This window comes from Austrofundulus limnaeus, unplaced genomic scaffold, assembly GCF_001266775.1.
Source record: "Austrofundulus limnaeus strain Quisiro unplaced genomic scaffold, Austrofundulus_limnaeus-1.0 Scaffold32, whole genome shotgun sequence".
In the NCBI taxonomy this organism is placed as follows: domain Eukaryota; kingdom Metazoa; phylum Chordata; class Actinopteri; order Cyprinodontiformes; family Rivulidae; genus Austrofundulus; species Austrofundulus limnaeus.
This window is the reverse complement of record NW_013952434.1, coordinates 2999304-3016103: the sequence shown is the minus strand read 5'-3', so window position 1 is coordinate 3016103 and position 16800 is coordinate 2999304. Positions and strand designations below refer to the sequence as shown.

Sequence of the window (16800 nt, the reverse complement as noted above, 5' to 3'; positions counted from 1 at the left end):
TACCACTACTGTGCATGTGTGTCAAGGACAGAAAGGCAGATGTGGCAGTGGAAGGTGTCAAAGCAGTTTGGAGAGAAAAACAAAGTAAAGAACAAAAAAACCCCCCAAAAAATGTTTAATCGATTATTAAATTAGTCATCTATTATTTTAATAATCTATTAGTCATCAATTAATTTACTAATCGTGGCAGCTCTATTTAGATAAGTTAAAAAAATAGTTACTAATTGATGGGGACCAGAGATTGGAAAAACAACCAAACAACAGCTGCTGAAGCTGTAAAATCACTTCCCACCACCTCTATCAAAACTGGTGCTATTTGTTCTGCCTGTCTCTTCCTCTGCCTTCATAGAATAATAGCATGTTGCTTACAAAGTTTACAGAAGTTCACAAAAGTTACGTATTGTAAAAAAATAAAATAAAAAATACAACTCCTGGTGAATCCAGGGTTCGGCACAGTGTCCTGAGCCGATTCTGAGACATCGCCAGCAGAATGAAGGTACCGGAAAACTATAGACTCTCCTCTAGCTAAATGTTTGTTTATGAGGCTCTTATCTACAGAGGTTAAGAGACCATGAGCCTGGTAAATACCTGACGTCAGAGTTCACTCCTCTACGCTAAGGAGTAGAAAAGAGGGAGACACAAAGAAAACAAACAAGCAGGCAAATGAAAATTATCAACCGCACTTTAATTTTGTGCGAATAATTGATTTACTTCTCATCACGACAGGCCTAGTGAACAGATGAACAATAGTATCATTGGCAGATAGCAGATCCTTGGTCCAAACAAACATTTGTGTATTCACCATTTTGGACACAACTGTTTTCACAATTGAGACTGAATTTCTGTGCACATGGGTTTTTAAGACAATCACAGTGACACCTAGTGCTCTGGCATGAAAACTACAGCAGATTTATGATTATTTTCCCTCAATAAACGTCACAAAAAACACAAAGACTTCCAGAGATTGTTTACATCAGCGCTGCACAATATTAGAAAACCTTGCGATGGTGATATCAGGTGAGGTGTGATGTCTCATTTTTATTTCCTGTGTGAACTTTAKCCTTTTTGGCAATAGTGTGAGCTTTTGCTGCCATGCGACTCTGTCTTATCGGCTAAATTTTGCRTTASAATGAAAAATACAGCAAAACTCTTTAAATACATTTGCCAACAATTATAGCACTCCAAGCAGTCCTTTGAGATATAAATGTTGCACACACTGATATTGAGATGACAATATACTTGCAACATATTGTGCAGCCATAGTTTACATTCAGGGACTAAGACTAATGTGGACTGTTGCCARCATCTTAAAACAACTCCAATTTTAAAAATTTCATAGCAGTTCACGTGAACGTCCCTTTATAAAGCTTTACACTGCTGTAAAGATTATTTGAATGCAACTCAATGATTGTTTGAAAGTACAAGTAGTGATAGAAACAGCTAGATTTAGCACTAATGGTGCTAAACACAACCAGTGCTCCTCAAACTATCAAGAAACTGGAGATGAYACCATCTATTGATCCAATTTTGTCTATGTGCATCCAAATGTAGATAAATGTATATAAACGCAGACATTCAGTGGTGAACCTAATCTTACAAAACTACTACAGTAGCCAGAAAACTCTTAATTCATCACCCACAATCTTATATCAACTCATCAGTCGAGAGCCTCTTCAATTGTCAGTTTATGTTTAATAAGTCACAGATTARATTTGATCACAACTGGACTTTCCTTCAAAATGTCTAATACTGAAAATAAAAAAGAAACATAGATCATTTGTAAGTTTATTGTTTTAAATTTATAAAAACAACAAAAAGGAGGAACAAACTTAAGTTGAAACTGAAGCTAAGATTATTTATGATGCCTAAATTAGCTGAAAAACAACTTTAACTTAAAAAGAAGTTTAAAAAAAATAGAGATGGGAGGAGAACAAAACAATAAATCAACAAGTAAAAAGAATGCAGTGGTTTTCTGCAGAGGGTGTGTAAGCTGAAATATTCTCCACTGTAAAACCCATCTGAATTTAACCAAACCACAGAGAATCGCAAAAACAGAGTTTTGTCTTTTCGCTCTGGCACACTAACATGGGAACATCTTAATATCTGAAAGCCGGGTCTGGGAATGTACATTTTATTTTACGAACTTCACACGATTCAGAGCAGAACTTGAGGAAAACCACAACTGAGAACTTTTAGCTTCATCTGTTGTAACCTTTTGACACTGCTCGGAGCTAAAAATCACTTTCTAATCTTATCAGCTGCAGGTAACAGACAACAAGCAGACTAGATGGATTATGGTGTCTGTCTGTTTCACTCACCCTCCTATAAACTCCAGACAGGCAAAGAAATGCTGGAGGATGTCACATTCAGACAACCGAGCAAGGAAATGAGACAGCCACGCAAGGAACAAACAATGTCTACAGTAAACAGCTGAAAATCCCCAAGTTATCAACTAGCCAGTGTGCAAAATTCAGCACTGTTTGTGTTTGACTGCGGTAATTCAGGAAAAACACGAGGAGCGAGAAAGGGCGAGACCGAGGACATCCCGCTGAGGGGGGTCTTTCATCGGCTCACAGGAAACGTGATCCTTTGTCATGTTTCTCATTCGCATCGCTGGCAGGAACAATAAACCATCACGATTTATAAGTGGCCCAAGAAAATGTTGTCTCTGGTGCAGAACGGGATCACGCTCATCCTTATTCAAGCAGAGAAACACAAACACACACACACCTCATACCCTGGAAACATAATCAGTATAAAATTAGCTTTATTTTTTTAGCACTATTTTATATAATATTTGTGTAAATATGTGAATAATATTGGCCTTTCCTGCTGACTAAGTTCTGTATAACTCGTCGCAACATTTCAAACTTTTGACATCAGGTGTGGACACCCCCATGCTCTGAGTAAAATTGGACAAGCTTAGACAGGTCTACTCTTCCTTTTTGTGCGGCAACACCTGAAACACCAACTCCCTCTGTTAGACAACCACACAGCATAACACAACACTTCCTGTGTGCGGTGACACACATCCTGGATTCTTCCTGCTCCACTGACTGCGTTTGTGGGTTACTTTGATATTTTGGGGGAATTTTTTTTAGTGGGGTGGGGTGGGGTGGGGGGGGTTGGTTAGTTAGTAGAAGATAACTGCCTATCTCTCTCTTGMTCTCTCTGACACATGCACACATACAAAACAAGAGTGTCTGTGGGAGTATTTCCACATGAGCTGTCAGTGTCCATTGTTTCAGAGAGTCTCTGGGCCACAATTCATATCAGGACAAGAGTCAGGGCTCATTCCTCCCCTCCTCCATTCTTTTCCTTCCTCTCCCATCCTGAACTGCTGCGTTGGCTTGATTCAACTGCCAACTTGTGGTCCTACATGTTTAAAGAAGAGGGGGGAGGGTGGGTGTGACGGTGGGGGCAGTGTCTTCTCACGGTGTGTCCGTCTACTTCTGCCAGGCATCTGTGAGTCAGCGCCGGAGCTCTTCTGATTATTGCCGAGCGTGGCCTAAGGTCGGAAATTTTAATGAAAAGTTAATTCATGCTCAAAGCCGAAAGGACCAACGCTGCATCTGTCCAAAATCGGAGTGGATGATTAACAATAGGCCCTTTATTTTAGCTTTCGCTTTTTCATTCCCCGTTTCAGGACAAAATGAACGATGCTCAACTATTGTACATCTCATCAAAACTTAGGCTGTAAAAAGTTTGTATTTTTACTCTAAAGACTAGCTTCAGTAAAGGCAAAGGGGTTCAATCATACCTCCAGGGACCGGTACTTCTAAAAATTTTTTTAAACGACATATAATTTAGATGACAACCAATCATACAAAATAATCCTTCAGGTTCATTCTTGTCCAATCAAATCACTCCAAGGGATGTTTCAGCTGAAAAACTACCAGAACGATTGGGGTGAGGAGGCTGGGGGGAGGTGGGGTATGACAGTTAGTCCCATTGTTTTAGCCACATGACCTACATCAGGCAATACAAGCTTTGTGATGGCTTGAGTGGCTCCTATAATTCACAGATGTCTCACACACACACACACTGCTGCTGTAAAGCAYTAACAAAAAGTGTGGGGGGAAAACTATTCTACACATGCAAGTTCAAATAATTTTAAAAGTACAATCAGAAAATGTACATAATTAAAAAAATTAACAGAATGGGATCTTATTTCTTTGACAAGGTTTATTCACAAGGGATCCAGGAAAAGAACTCCCTCTCAGCCAATGAACACAGACCATTCCCTGGAAAAACGCTGACACGGTCACAAAACAGGTAAAGCCAACAAACATATTTAAACACTACATTTGATTTACTGTAAACACATCCACACAAGTGATAAGAAATTTTAAGATTATACTAGCCAAAACCTGTGAAACTAAACCCTGCCAGCATGCAGGTAGAGTTCATACAGTTCAGCTCTGCACAGCCCAAATATTTGCACAAGCTCCTATGTTATGTGGATTTAAACTGGATTCATTCAAGCAGTGGAAACCTTTAACACCATAAGTTGACTTCAGGTGCTATATTTTCAAGAGAAAATGCATTTGTTGTAAAAGACTGTTTCAAATCAGTTGCCGATTTAGGATTTTTTTTTTGTTGTCGTTTCAGCCAAGTGTTCACCTTGATGACAGCTGTTAGTGTGAACCTGCTTTCCTGACTGCGACACCACTTACGCACAAGCAAGCCGGGCGGCTCTGAAGCCAAGCTTGCCTGCGGTGAGAGTCTGTTTGCTGCGGCAGAGCTGTCGAGAAGCGGAGTCAGTCCCTCCTTTGTAATTACAGACTCTCAAAATAACTCCACATGAAAGGCTGTCCTCGGTTCATGTTGTGCAAGCCGAGCGTGGATGCAAGAAAGCGGCATGATCTCTCTTGAGCCAGACAAAGTGGACACAGTCAAATTCCTTAAAGGATTAGAGGGATTTGGAAAACCATGCATTGAAAAATCAATTTCTAACTTCACTCCAAGGAAGGCCAACAAAACTAGCAAAACTTTAGAGAAATTAGCTGTATTGAAAGTAGAACGTGATCTGATAGTCAAATAAGCTAATTTACAATCAATTTGTACATGATAATAATGTTAAGTACATTGGGTTTAAAAAAGAAAAAAAAAAGGAAAAAGAAAATCCTGTGCTCAAGCTTGCACTTGTATTTCTAACTTTTAAAGATGTGAATTAGCTGTTYTTCCACTGTTGCACACTCACAGTGCATGCCTGGCCTTGTCCACCAGCAGAGCTGTAATTAGGGAGGGACTGTAGTGAGCCGTCTCCACACAAACCAGTGACTCTTCCCTCAAAAAAAAAAAAAAAAGAAACACTAACGCCCACCCGCCATCCAAACTCCCCGCTCTTCCCAAGCCCAAAAACTCACCCTCTTCCCCTCACTTTGCTCAGCCAAAACGTGGCCAGGGAATTTTTCTCTGTAATCTCTTGGTAAGCCAGTCTCATCATGCATGTCCTGAAATCTGTGGTTATCACTTATGGGGGGGATGTTTAAAGCATTCAATCAAAAAATGTTTAAAGATTTTCTACAGTAGTTAAGCAATCGTGATTAAACATGAATTTAGAGGAGAGATAATGTGCTTTTAAGCAATATGCTTGCCCATTTTCTTTTGCAGATATATTAATTCAAAACAAGCGAGCAATAACCTTAAAACTTCTCAAACCCAAATCACACGATCCTCCAACTGTTAATGGAAAATAAATACATGTAAATCACACATATGAGCAAACAACACAAACTAAACAGTGTAAAGAACACAGACACACAAATGGTGACTCTTATTTGGAAAAAAAGAAGGGCAATGGCTATAAAAGGGTCTTCGATTGGTATAACATGTATCTTTTACTAGAATGACTATTTCCAGGTCCATCCTCTGAAAACTAAAGACAAGGAACTGCTGATTCAGTGCTCAGAGGATAATCAAACACCAAAAGAATGAAAAAAAAAAACACCCACAGGAAGTTGGAAAGGTGAAGTCAAACACATCACAGATCTCATTCCACTTTGAAGACATAAATTAAAGGAAAGAAAAAAGCCTTTCAGCTTTGTTTCGTAACTTTGAAGGTTTCGGGTGACGAGGAGTGGCTGCAGTGGTGCTGGTGGCTTAAGAAGTTGTTTGTTTGTCCCCAAAATAACTATTTCTAGAAGAGACCTAAAGTTGATGCCCGATGATGTCAGTTCTAGCCAATTTAGCCAATTTTAGCATGTTTCAAATCAGAAGCAGCTGTAAATGGAGTTCATATTTATGAACGGGACAAACTGCAACTCAGATGCACATTTTAAGAAAATTTGCAAGTCAAACATGAAAGAAACCATTTGCTCAGTTTTCTAAGAAAAAATGATTTCCATAAACCCAAAAGTGAACGACGATGTATCAAATTGTAACATAACTGGGGCTGCTGACAGACACTCCGGTCCTATAATGTCTGGAAACTTTATTGAGGGGCAGCAGKGGGGCGGGGGCGTAGTTCAAAGAAGGGGTCGTAAACTAAAATGAAAGCAGGGACTTGGAAACATAAACACTAATATAGTTCTGACAGACACAAACAAAAGTTTTAATTAAAATGCCGGCCCTCCCTTTCGACTCGAGAACAAAGAGCGGTGTTAATATTGTGTGTCGGCTGCAGGAAATATTTCACGGGTAATCAATGAATATTCTAATATTTCCCCTTCTAAAACCGGTACGAGCCAGAGACGATGCTTTAAGCTGTCTGCATGTTACAAACTGATGTGGGKTTGTGTGCTGCTTTGCGTGCCAGCTGACGTGACTTAAAGCATCACTCAAGCTGGTTTTCAGTGGCTCGGCTTTCAGAGGCACAAAAAGAAGCTGCTCCGAGCTTTGTACACGGCTGCTGCTGCTCTGTCCAGCTCCTGGCAGGAACCGGGCCTTTCCATCACACTTAAACCACGACGGACATTGTCTGAGAAAAAGGCCACACACAGGTTTTATTAAAGAAGCCACCCACACACACACACAACCTAAAAGGTTTAACGACACAGAAAATTTCCCCAGAAGAGACAGGGCTTTTTTTTGGACACATTTTCATCATTTTTCATCGGTGACTAGTTCCTAAAAACGTCACTTGCTCGGAATGAAAGGTAGAACATTTTCCCATGCTGCTGCTTACTAAAATCTTTCCTGGTTCAATTAGATTTCTGTTGGCTGAGAGGATTTATGAAATCAACCATAAGGCTGACTCTTAACTGTCTGTGGTTTTCTCCTTGTTTGTCCTTGGTAGTGGAGACGGGCCTTAGCTCTCATCTAAAAAGAATGAGGAACTGGTCAGAGCAACAACCTAAGAAGAAAATTCCTGCATGAATACCAAGATGATCAGCCACATGGGTTGAGCTGTGCTGCTGCCATCCTTCTTGGCCAAAACTGAACACTTCCAGACACTCACCAGTTTCCAGGAAAATAAAATAAAAAGAAAGATGTAGAAAAAAAAATGAGGAAGTAAAAAAAAAAAACGTTTAAATGACAATTGTACTTTTTCTGAAAAAGTGACGTCTTTCATTAAAAATTTATCATTTATTGTCCTTGAGGCTAACACACAAAAACCAAAACAGACCACACCAAAACCAACAAGGAAGTGGCTTCACGTGACTTAAATAGATGTGAGAATACTTTTTGAGACTTGATGCATCTAATTTAATTGTATAAATTCGGATTTATTTTTAAAGAAATATTCCTATAATATTGCTTTGATGTTACATCCTTAGTTGTAAAAGCCAAAGAGTTGAACGTTTCAATAAGCTGATCAAAAAAACCTTCAAAATTAGAATGAAATAAAGACACTAAGACCAAAACATAAAATATAATAAAATCATATTTATTCCTCTCATGTTAAATTTGATACTTCAGAACACTTTCCTGCAAAAGCTCATCTTCTTAGTGATTATTTAAGCTACCGTGTTTTTCATCCTTTATACCAAAAAATAATAATAAAAAACAGAGCAGTAGCTTCTTCAGATTCTGACTAATACACCAGAACAGTTGATCACAATATTTCAGTTTGAAACAGGATTTGTTAGTTGTAAGTAATCTGGGTGGAAATGACACCACAGCAGCTTGTGTTTCTGTTCACACATTTCTGACGTGTACAAGAGAAAAACAAAAAAGGTCAGGCCAGATAAAGAAATATTTTTTTGATCTCCAGGCGACTGTGTTGTCCCAGCTGATGTGAAACAGAGCAGGTCTGAACGACTCCACAAGTAAGTTTTAACTGGCCTAGATGCTGATACGTTTCTTTTGTAAAAATACAAACTGCCAAACGTCTCTCTCTTTAGCTTGGCTGATGCTGGGATCTGCTCCCTGTTTTCCCAGGTGTGGACAACAGTCGGGTYGCTAAAAGCTGTAAGAGGCGCACAGACGCGACCTTGACTAAACCTTACAGCTCTGTTTGCTTAAACTTTCAGCCCTTCGCCAAAACGGGCTCTCTTCTCTTTGTTGAAAGTTTAGTCTGTGTGCAATCCACTGGTACCGTCTACAAAAACAACTCAATYCCCCCACAAAACAGAGGCTTGAGAAACAGGAATGTTCTTCAGTTGGATCAGGACTAATTTTGTCTTGCATGGTGCAAACACAAACCAAAACCAAAATAAAAATAAAATAAAACAAGCTCATTTTGCTGTTTTCAAAACATACGCCTGCCTGCAAGATTGTGTCAAGCTCTTCAGCTCATAACAGCCTTCATTCTCACAAATTATTGCATTCTAAAAAAGGACCGCAATTCATGAAATCAGCTGACATCATTGTAGAACAGGGGTAGGCAATCCTGGTCCTSAAGTGCCGCTGTCCTGCATGTTTTACTTGTTTCCCTGCTCCAAAACACCTGATTCAGAGRCTGAATTGCCTCTTCCAAGTTCTGCAGAAGCCTGTTATCATTCATTCAGATAAGGTGTGTTGAAGCAGAGATACATGTAAAACACGCAGGACGGCGGCACTTGAAGGACCAGGATTGCCTATCCCTGTCGTAGAATATTTCACAACAAAAAGAGACTTTTTCCTTTTTAATTCACATTCGTTTTCTCCTTTCCTAAAGTGAGACTGGRAGCGTTGCCTGCTTTGCAGCTTATCTGCATCTAAATTTGCATCAACTTGAGAGAGACTGAACGAAAAGTGAGTACTCCYGCCATTTCCCTAAATCAACATTTGACAAAAGCTCAAGCCAGTTAAACGAGAGGAGTGACAGACAGGAACTTTATTTAAACTGGACTTGGTAGATTCTGTGAAAACTTCCAAACAAGCAAACTTGTTTTTATTCTTAAGAAAGAGTATTTTTATTCACCCCCCGTCCCCGTATGCATAGCTTTCAAAAACAAAACAGTGCATGTGACCCCAGAATTACAATTAACAATCAATCACCAGTCCACTACACATGACTTCTTTTCTACAATGGCACCCTCAACACTTGACTGGACAGATCCAGAAATCTTTTTACACACCTCAATTCATCCTTTCCCCCGTGCCATCTCCTCCTCACTACTCCCCTGCTTTTAATTCTTTGTGCATGAGGAAAAAGGAGTGAACCAAAACAAAACGTTGCAACACTCTCTCTCTGTCTGCAAATGTACAAATAAAACTACCGTTTTGACGTTTTTAATTTAAGAACTGAGCTTGGTTTGGAATCACTGAAAACGTGTCGTTATTTGAAGCCGAAGTATGCATACAAGACATCTGGTCCATTATTGAGCTACAGGAAATGGGGCGAACCACACATGATGTCATGATAAACAAGGAAATAAGTCAAGACAAATACTAAAACTAAATGGAGACCATTGATCCCAAAATAAAAAAATATTTAAGATTGTATCCAAAATCTAGTTAATCAGTCACAAAATACCCTTCAAACTGTTTGATGATTATTGAGAGCGAGATTATAAAACCAATGACGGATCAGGAGCTTCCACAACACAAAAAATACTGAAGACATTGAATTAAAAGGTATGTTTGTACACAAACATTCAAAAACTGAGCCTCTAAAATAAAAATAAAAATACAAAAAAATAACCACAACAATGAAATAGAGCGATACTGAAGTCCAGGGAATATTAGGTCTTTATTCAGAGGAATTATGATTGCTGCCCCCCAGTTGGTCATACTGTTATCTGAATCTGCCAATCTTTAGTGAAAGAAAATCAAAGAAGGTTAAAGGTTCATTGTCCTTAAGGGACCTCCCCAGTTCCAGTAACCCGCCAAGAGCCCTTAAAACCATTTAGTCAGAAAACACCCAATACATCTTCTTTAATGTCTCTCTGCTCTTACTGGAGAGAAGTGCCCTGCTATTATCTACAACGAGAGGCTACAGGGTATTCTTCGAGGGGAAAAAGCCACACAGTTCAGATCTGTATTCTTTGGAAAAAAGGTCATCAGTTAAGGAGCTGCCATAAGTCCCCACGGGGGAGTAACTGGTATTGTCAGCAGGATTCTCATTGTATCTTCACAAAACTGTGGCACGTGTTCAAGAGATTTCACCAACGAAGCAGACCTAAGCCTGGAAGGGAGTGTCGGGCAGATAAAAGAGATATGTTATAAACTATTGTTAAATGGAGCGTAAGTGGGAAAGGCTGAACAAAGTTTGTTTGATCTGACGGTCAAAGCGCTGGGTTTGTGTTCTCTTAGATCTCGTAGCTAAAAGTTTGAATTAAGTCAAATAAAACAAAAGCCTGTCCAATTAGTTTTTATTTCTCCTCTTTTCTTTTAGTTTTATCTTTAAATCGGACACAACAAAGCATATTTTATGGTCTAAGCTGTCGTTTTTTTCTAAAAGCTCAGTCAACTGGTGAGCAACTCTGATTTCATGTATGTGAAGCCTTTTCTTTCATGTGTCTGCTGACYGGGATGGACGGTGGCGCCACTGGTGACCCGTGCTTGCAGGCTGGTACTGTGTGATACAGTCATTATGAAACGCACACTTTCCCGTTCAAGCAGCACACTGGGTGCAGAGCATCTCCTCTCAGGAATGAGGTACTTTCACAGTTACACACTCACCTCTTTGTCTGGCTACTAACAAAGGGCAGCAGATATACAGACAGCTCAGTCTGCTTTAGCATCACATTCTTTTAAGCCTCATCATCATCTCAGCGCGGTGTTTCAACCACCAAAAACACACACAAAAAAGCTCAGACAGGGAAAAACAACTGTTAGTTTTGGTTTTCTTTCTAAAGTGTTTTAGACTGATGCAGAAAACGAGATATAATATTTCATAAGAAACATCATGATTGGTTAAAACCCATCTAAAAAGCAGGCGACATCCTTTCTGATTAGAAAAACAGATATATGTTTAATGTGATCAGACTGTTTCAGATGCACAGATGAGGAGATAGAAATAGAAAATGTTGTGCCGTGTAATCATTTAAGAAAAACTGGAAAAACTTCTGTAGACCACGACGAAGTTAAAAGTGAGCACTGATAAGTTTTGTTTCTGAGTCAACACTGTTTTGGCAAAACATCCCAGTTCTGTAGAAATCACTGCACCATTCCAGAAACCCATCGACAGCAAACACGGTTCAACTTCAACCAAATTCTGTTTATTGTTTTGTCTTTCTGGGCCAAAGAACTTCTCCTCAGGGAAAGTCTTGCTTATCAGCAAGAAATTATATTTTCAACTTTTTAAAACTGTGAAGTCTAACAGACTTGCTAGCAATTAAAGCAATAAGAGCGTTTCGAAACGTAAAATCAACAAACTTTAAACTTTTTAAAAGCTGAATCCCCAAAACATCAAAACAGACGAAAMACACAACTTCTAAAACTACATCTAACCTAGTTTTCGATTAAAATACTCAGTGGGATTTTTGAGGGGTTTGTGGGAAGCTTTTGTACCAGAACCGCTGGACGACAATTAAAACAATACCATGGAGTGTACACACTCATTACCGAACCAAGTGAGGGACATTCCAAGGAGGATTGAGGATTAAATAGATGTGAATGTTGATGGATTCATTTGTATGCTGGACGACTTGCTGGCAAGCAGTCAAGGCTGTTCTAAAGTTGGGATCAATGAGCGGCAGAGATGGAGAGAGGACTCGACGTTCTGTGCTTGTGGTTTTAAAAACACACAGCTCCTGAAGGAGACTCCCTTTTCATGCAGATCTTTTGTCTGTCAGTAATGTCTGGTATGCCGGGACACAGGCTTTGCTCAATGACCTGATTTTCTATAGGCCTGCCGAGCCACCGGCCTCTGTTTGCGTACGAGCTCGTCTGCCTGCAAGCCCTTCCTCTGGATAAGGCTCGGGACTTAACTGGGCAGACAGACGCAGACCCARACTGATCCAGCAAATAAAGAGGCTGGAAAACACAAAAACACACACAAACCCTTCCATGCAGTAAAAAAATAAAAAATAAAAGGCCCAGAGACAAGCATAGCTGGATGAGGAAACATTCTGTGGCAAAACTTAATTCAAGGCAGCACAAAAAGTGCAGCCAAAGATGCAGTTAATGTCATAGTTGACTGTTTTATAGGCATACCATTGAGAAAGCAAAAAGCAGTTTTCTAACCAATTTTAATTGAAACCAAAGGGATACAAAAGGGACAAAAAACACAAAATCTTGGTAGAGAATTTGAGAAACTTTACCTTGTTTCTGTATGAATATCCTCAGCAGCGGATGAGCCGTTGACACAGCCTTGCAAAAGTTATCRTCATTGTTAATCGGCAGCAGGTCCCCGTGGACGTCGGCATAGCCAATCATCACCTCCATATTAGCGATGCGGTGAATGTGGAGGATAAGCTTGTAGAACTCCTCAAACTTGCCGGGCTTGATCCGGTCCAAGGAGAACCTGCGGAACTCTGCTCCATACTGAAAAGATAAGAAAGTGATGGATGGGAAAAGAAAAATGTGTTTAAAAAGTTGGTGCAACGAGAAGAAGCAGCTTTTGGGCATTACAAAAACTTAATGAGCATTTAAAGTTTGAAAAACCGGTTTCAAAACAGCTAAAACATTTCTCTAGCATTTGCATAAACACAGCAACGGGAAACATAAACCTCAAGGGTAAAAAAAAGAAGAAAAAAAAGAGTTGAGTTGCTTTTTGTGCATCTAATGCCTTCCTCCAAAAATAGACCTTATAGAAACAAGGAAGGTAATTAACTTTTCACTGAGAGTTCATATTGTTGATGCTGCATGTAGGGGGGCTGAGACAGGAATAAAAGTGTCCTTTAAGTTTACTAATTTTATACAAAAAAAGAGATACTTTCACTTTACTTACTTAACAGAATTATACTTAAAGTTTATGTTACCTGTACTTGACTTATACTGAAAACTTTACTACAAGTGTACTGGTAAACAGAAGTACACTTTGGAAAATGTTCTTTACTATACCTCATGTACTTGAGGTATACTTCTTTTTGGTAAGGGAACAAATGAGCTTAAATGAGTATAAAACTGATAATAATGGAAAAATTGTCGATCATTAAAGGGCTCGACACACAGGAGGCGACGTCGCTCGCTCTCCATTCATCTGGAGCCTGTGCGGTGAGGCGACAATCGCTTTCCTTCCTCCAGCTGAGCGACCGGCGAAAATAGTGCATGTGAAATTTCRCGCTCGTACACGTAGACGTGCACACGCGAGCTTGCGACGCGACATATGAAAGTTGAAAAATGTTCAACTTTTGTCGCTGTCGCTTAGCGTACAACCAATCAGCGAGGGTTCCATTGATTGACCAATGAGCGGAGAGTATGCTACACACTGCCGTTAGCTAACACTTTCACCAAGTGATTATTAAAAAAGGCAGCTTTGTGGGAATTTGTTGGCATCAGGGTGAAGTTATCCGGTAAGTTTTTCCTTATAAAATTGTATCTTGGTGTGTGTTTTTATTCAATATCATTAGCATCGCAAGATTTGTTTAGTTTACACGTCCGTAATGCACACCCCCGTTTTAGTGAACCACCAATAACCTTTACAAGAGGCAGCAGAAGAACCAATAAAATTTCGTGAAGACAAGCGACCTGAGAGTGTGATTCGTAACGCTGCCATTGCTATYGCGTCCCGTGTGTCGGGTTTCACCCTGGCTGCGATGACAGCTGTTAATCGCTGTAGTTTGTCGCTCCCCGTGTGTCGAGCCCTTAATGCATAGAACCACCTTTTTTTATAAAGCCAGAATAAGAGTCTTTTAAAGTTCAAGCCATCTAAATAAAAGAACTGGGTATTTCTAACCTTACAATTCAATTTCATTTCAATTCTTTGGCTCATGATTTTATTTGATTCAATTAGATATTGTTTTAAATGCTTTGAAATCAATTTCTCAATAAGAAGAAGTACACAAATACTTTATTTCCCCATTTAAACAGAATTTGTGCACATTAACATTTTTTGGGAAACAAAATACCTGAAAATAAAGCAAAGCGCAAACATAAAAACATGGCAAACAGGCCAGGGAATTGAATCGATTCAGATGATTTTCTGAATCGATATTGAATTGCATTGCACTGATAAATCTGTATTTTTACCCATCCCTACTCAACAATCAGGAGGAAGTAAAAGCAATAAAAAACAGTGTTCATGTAAACTGCTATGATTTATTTAGGGACTGGAGTCATTTTAAATCAGCACTAATGCAATTTAGCTCCTTTCAAACTAGCGGTTAGTTCAGCCTGCTCACGATTGAACTTCATTTCTTCAAGCTAAGTTTGTTCAAAGAGCCATCTACAACAGGTAAGATAATTACTGATCTCCACAGAGTACCACTTAAAAAGATCTGAACTACCACTGTCAAGGTTGATACTCAAAATCTGAGTGGGAATGATGCAGGAAATGGGATGCACCTCAGGCCCGGTGTTCATGAAAGACACATGATGCGAGTCTGACAAACAAACAGCAAAATCACACAGGAACTGTGTGAATCATGAACATAATTTSTAGGCTAAGGTGCTGTTTGTTAGAATAATCCTTTGATAACGATGGAAGAAAAGAACGACAGCAGCAAGATGATCAGGTAGGAAGAGGACAGAGGGAAAAACTGCTGAGAGCAGCAGAAAGTTAGGGAGTGCTTTAACCTCRTCTGTAATTAGAAGATGGCATTTGAATTTGTTAGGAGATACCAGATTTACCTAAAGCAGCAAAGACGCATGCTTGTGAAGCAGCTTCTGGGAAAACTTGGATTTCTACTTGTCAAAAACTCAACTTCTGTTCCAGAATGACACAATGAGCAGAGAAACAGGTTTTATTGGAGTTTACAGCTYGTTAGCATTTTGGAAAGTGAGGCCAAAGCTTGAACTGACAACTTAACTCTGTCTAAGTTGCACACAATGCTTCGGTAGGCACAAATTGGTACGTGGCGTCTCTGATTATGGATTTTTTCTTGGTACAAAATGTTGCGTTCAGCTTCGACAATCTGTTTTCACATGCAGGATCGGCCCGAGGCTGCGGACAAGTCTCAACACGGAAGGATTAATCACAAGCTCCAATACTAAACCCAGTACTAAGAATAAATCGCTAAAAGCATGACATCACTCGTCTCCTTTGCCAATCAGGACGAAGCGATGCCCAACAAGCTGAAACACGTCCGGGGACTTTTAACTGACACGGAAAATGGAAACTCACTGACTCGCCTTTTTTTTTTTTTGGTCGACACCTGCTTTTACCTTTTCTACCTCACAGTTTAAAAAGAGAAGTTGTAAAGTTAAGAAAACTCAAACATAAAAAGAAAGGGGGGAAAAAACTCAACAAATAGATTTAGCTCAGGTGGAGTGGAGGGAAAACTTCTACCCCTCTTTTCACCCACCTAATCCTTCCACACACTGTGATAAGTGACTGAATCCAGTTCCTTAGACAGACCACAGACTGCCAGACACCTCCAGTGTTATCTCTGATAAGCTTATCACTGGGACAGTTCCCCTGAGAAAACCAAACGTGAACTGCCGAGATCAGGGAGTACGATAAATAAAYAACTTAAATAAATAMAAKWAAATCAATCAAACACARCTATGTTAACAGCAAACACTTTTGCACACCGTTTGCCTTTTCTATAGAACTGTGCAGGTTTGGGAAGCACTGGTTAGCCTTGATGGATTGGTTTTGAGACTCTGCAGAGATTTTCTATCACCATTAGCGTGCACGACATCACAGGCTGTTTTATTCTAAGTTTCCTCCATTCATGATCTGCAGGCCCAATAATCCCTCCAATTGACTCACACTGCCTTTAAAGCACACACCTGATTTAGGTTGGCAAAAAATGCTAAAACTGAGTTTTGTCTCATTATGGCAAACTAAGAGGGAAGCATGAAAAAAGTGGRTTTATCACTACTGGTATCATAACATTCAATACGCTCACACTGTTTTTGTAATATTCTAATGCTTTAATCATTTAGTCCATTAAAGTCTGTACTTGGGATATCATCACAAAACTAGTTAGTTTAGCTTAGTCTGAAAGGGACATTTTTTATTTCTAAACTACCCACACAGACTGAGTGTCATCTGGATTTAGATGTTAGACTAGGTTGAAGCCAGATGATAGCAGCTGAAGCTGGGTTTGATCCAGATCAGACCTGGTGAGGACAACACTAAGGGGGTTTGAGGTGATCTCTTGAAGTGTTGGGTCATTAAATGGACTGAAATACCCAATTAGAGTTCAAAAAAGGGGTGGAAGTATAGAAAATGTTGCATGTGGTTGGATCAAAATAAAATAAACTATAAATCAGAAATTAAATTTTGCTGGAAGCTTTTCATTCAGCCTGATTCCTGCAGGAAAATAAAAATAAAAATTGCCTTTTTAAACCATCAACTAAAAGTTGTCATTTGAGTTAATTTCATATCATCTTAATTAAGGGTGTAAGAAAATATCGATGCACTGAAATATCGCGATA

General features: G+C 39.4%; 1 protein-coding gene across 1 annotated transcript in view; it reads right to left on the bottom strand.

The window, feature by feature from the left end:
• The window catches only part of pard6gb (par-6 family cell polarity regulator gamma b), a 29199-nt gene that overhangs the window by 11881 nt on the left and 518 nt on the right, over positions 1 to 16800 (bottom strand). The window contains exon 2 of the mRNA XM_014005877.1: positions 12576 to 12798. Coding sequence (XP_013861331.1) covers positions 12576 to 12798 — 223 coding nt within the window. The remainder of the gene's footprint in view (positions 1 to 12575; positions 12799 to 16800) is intronic.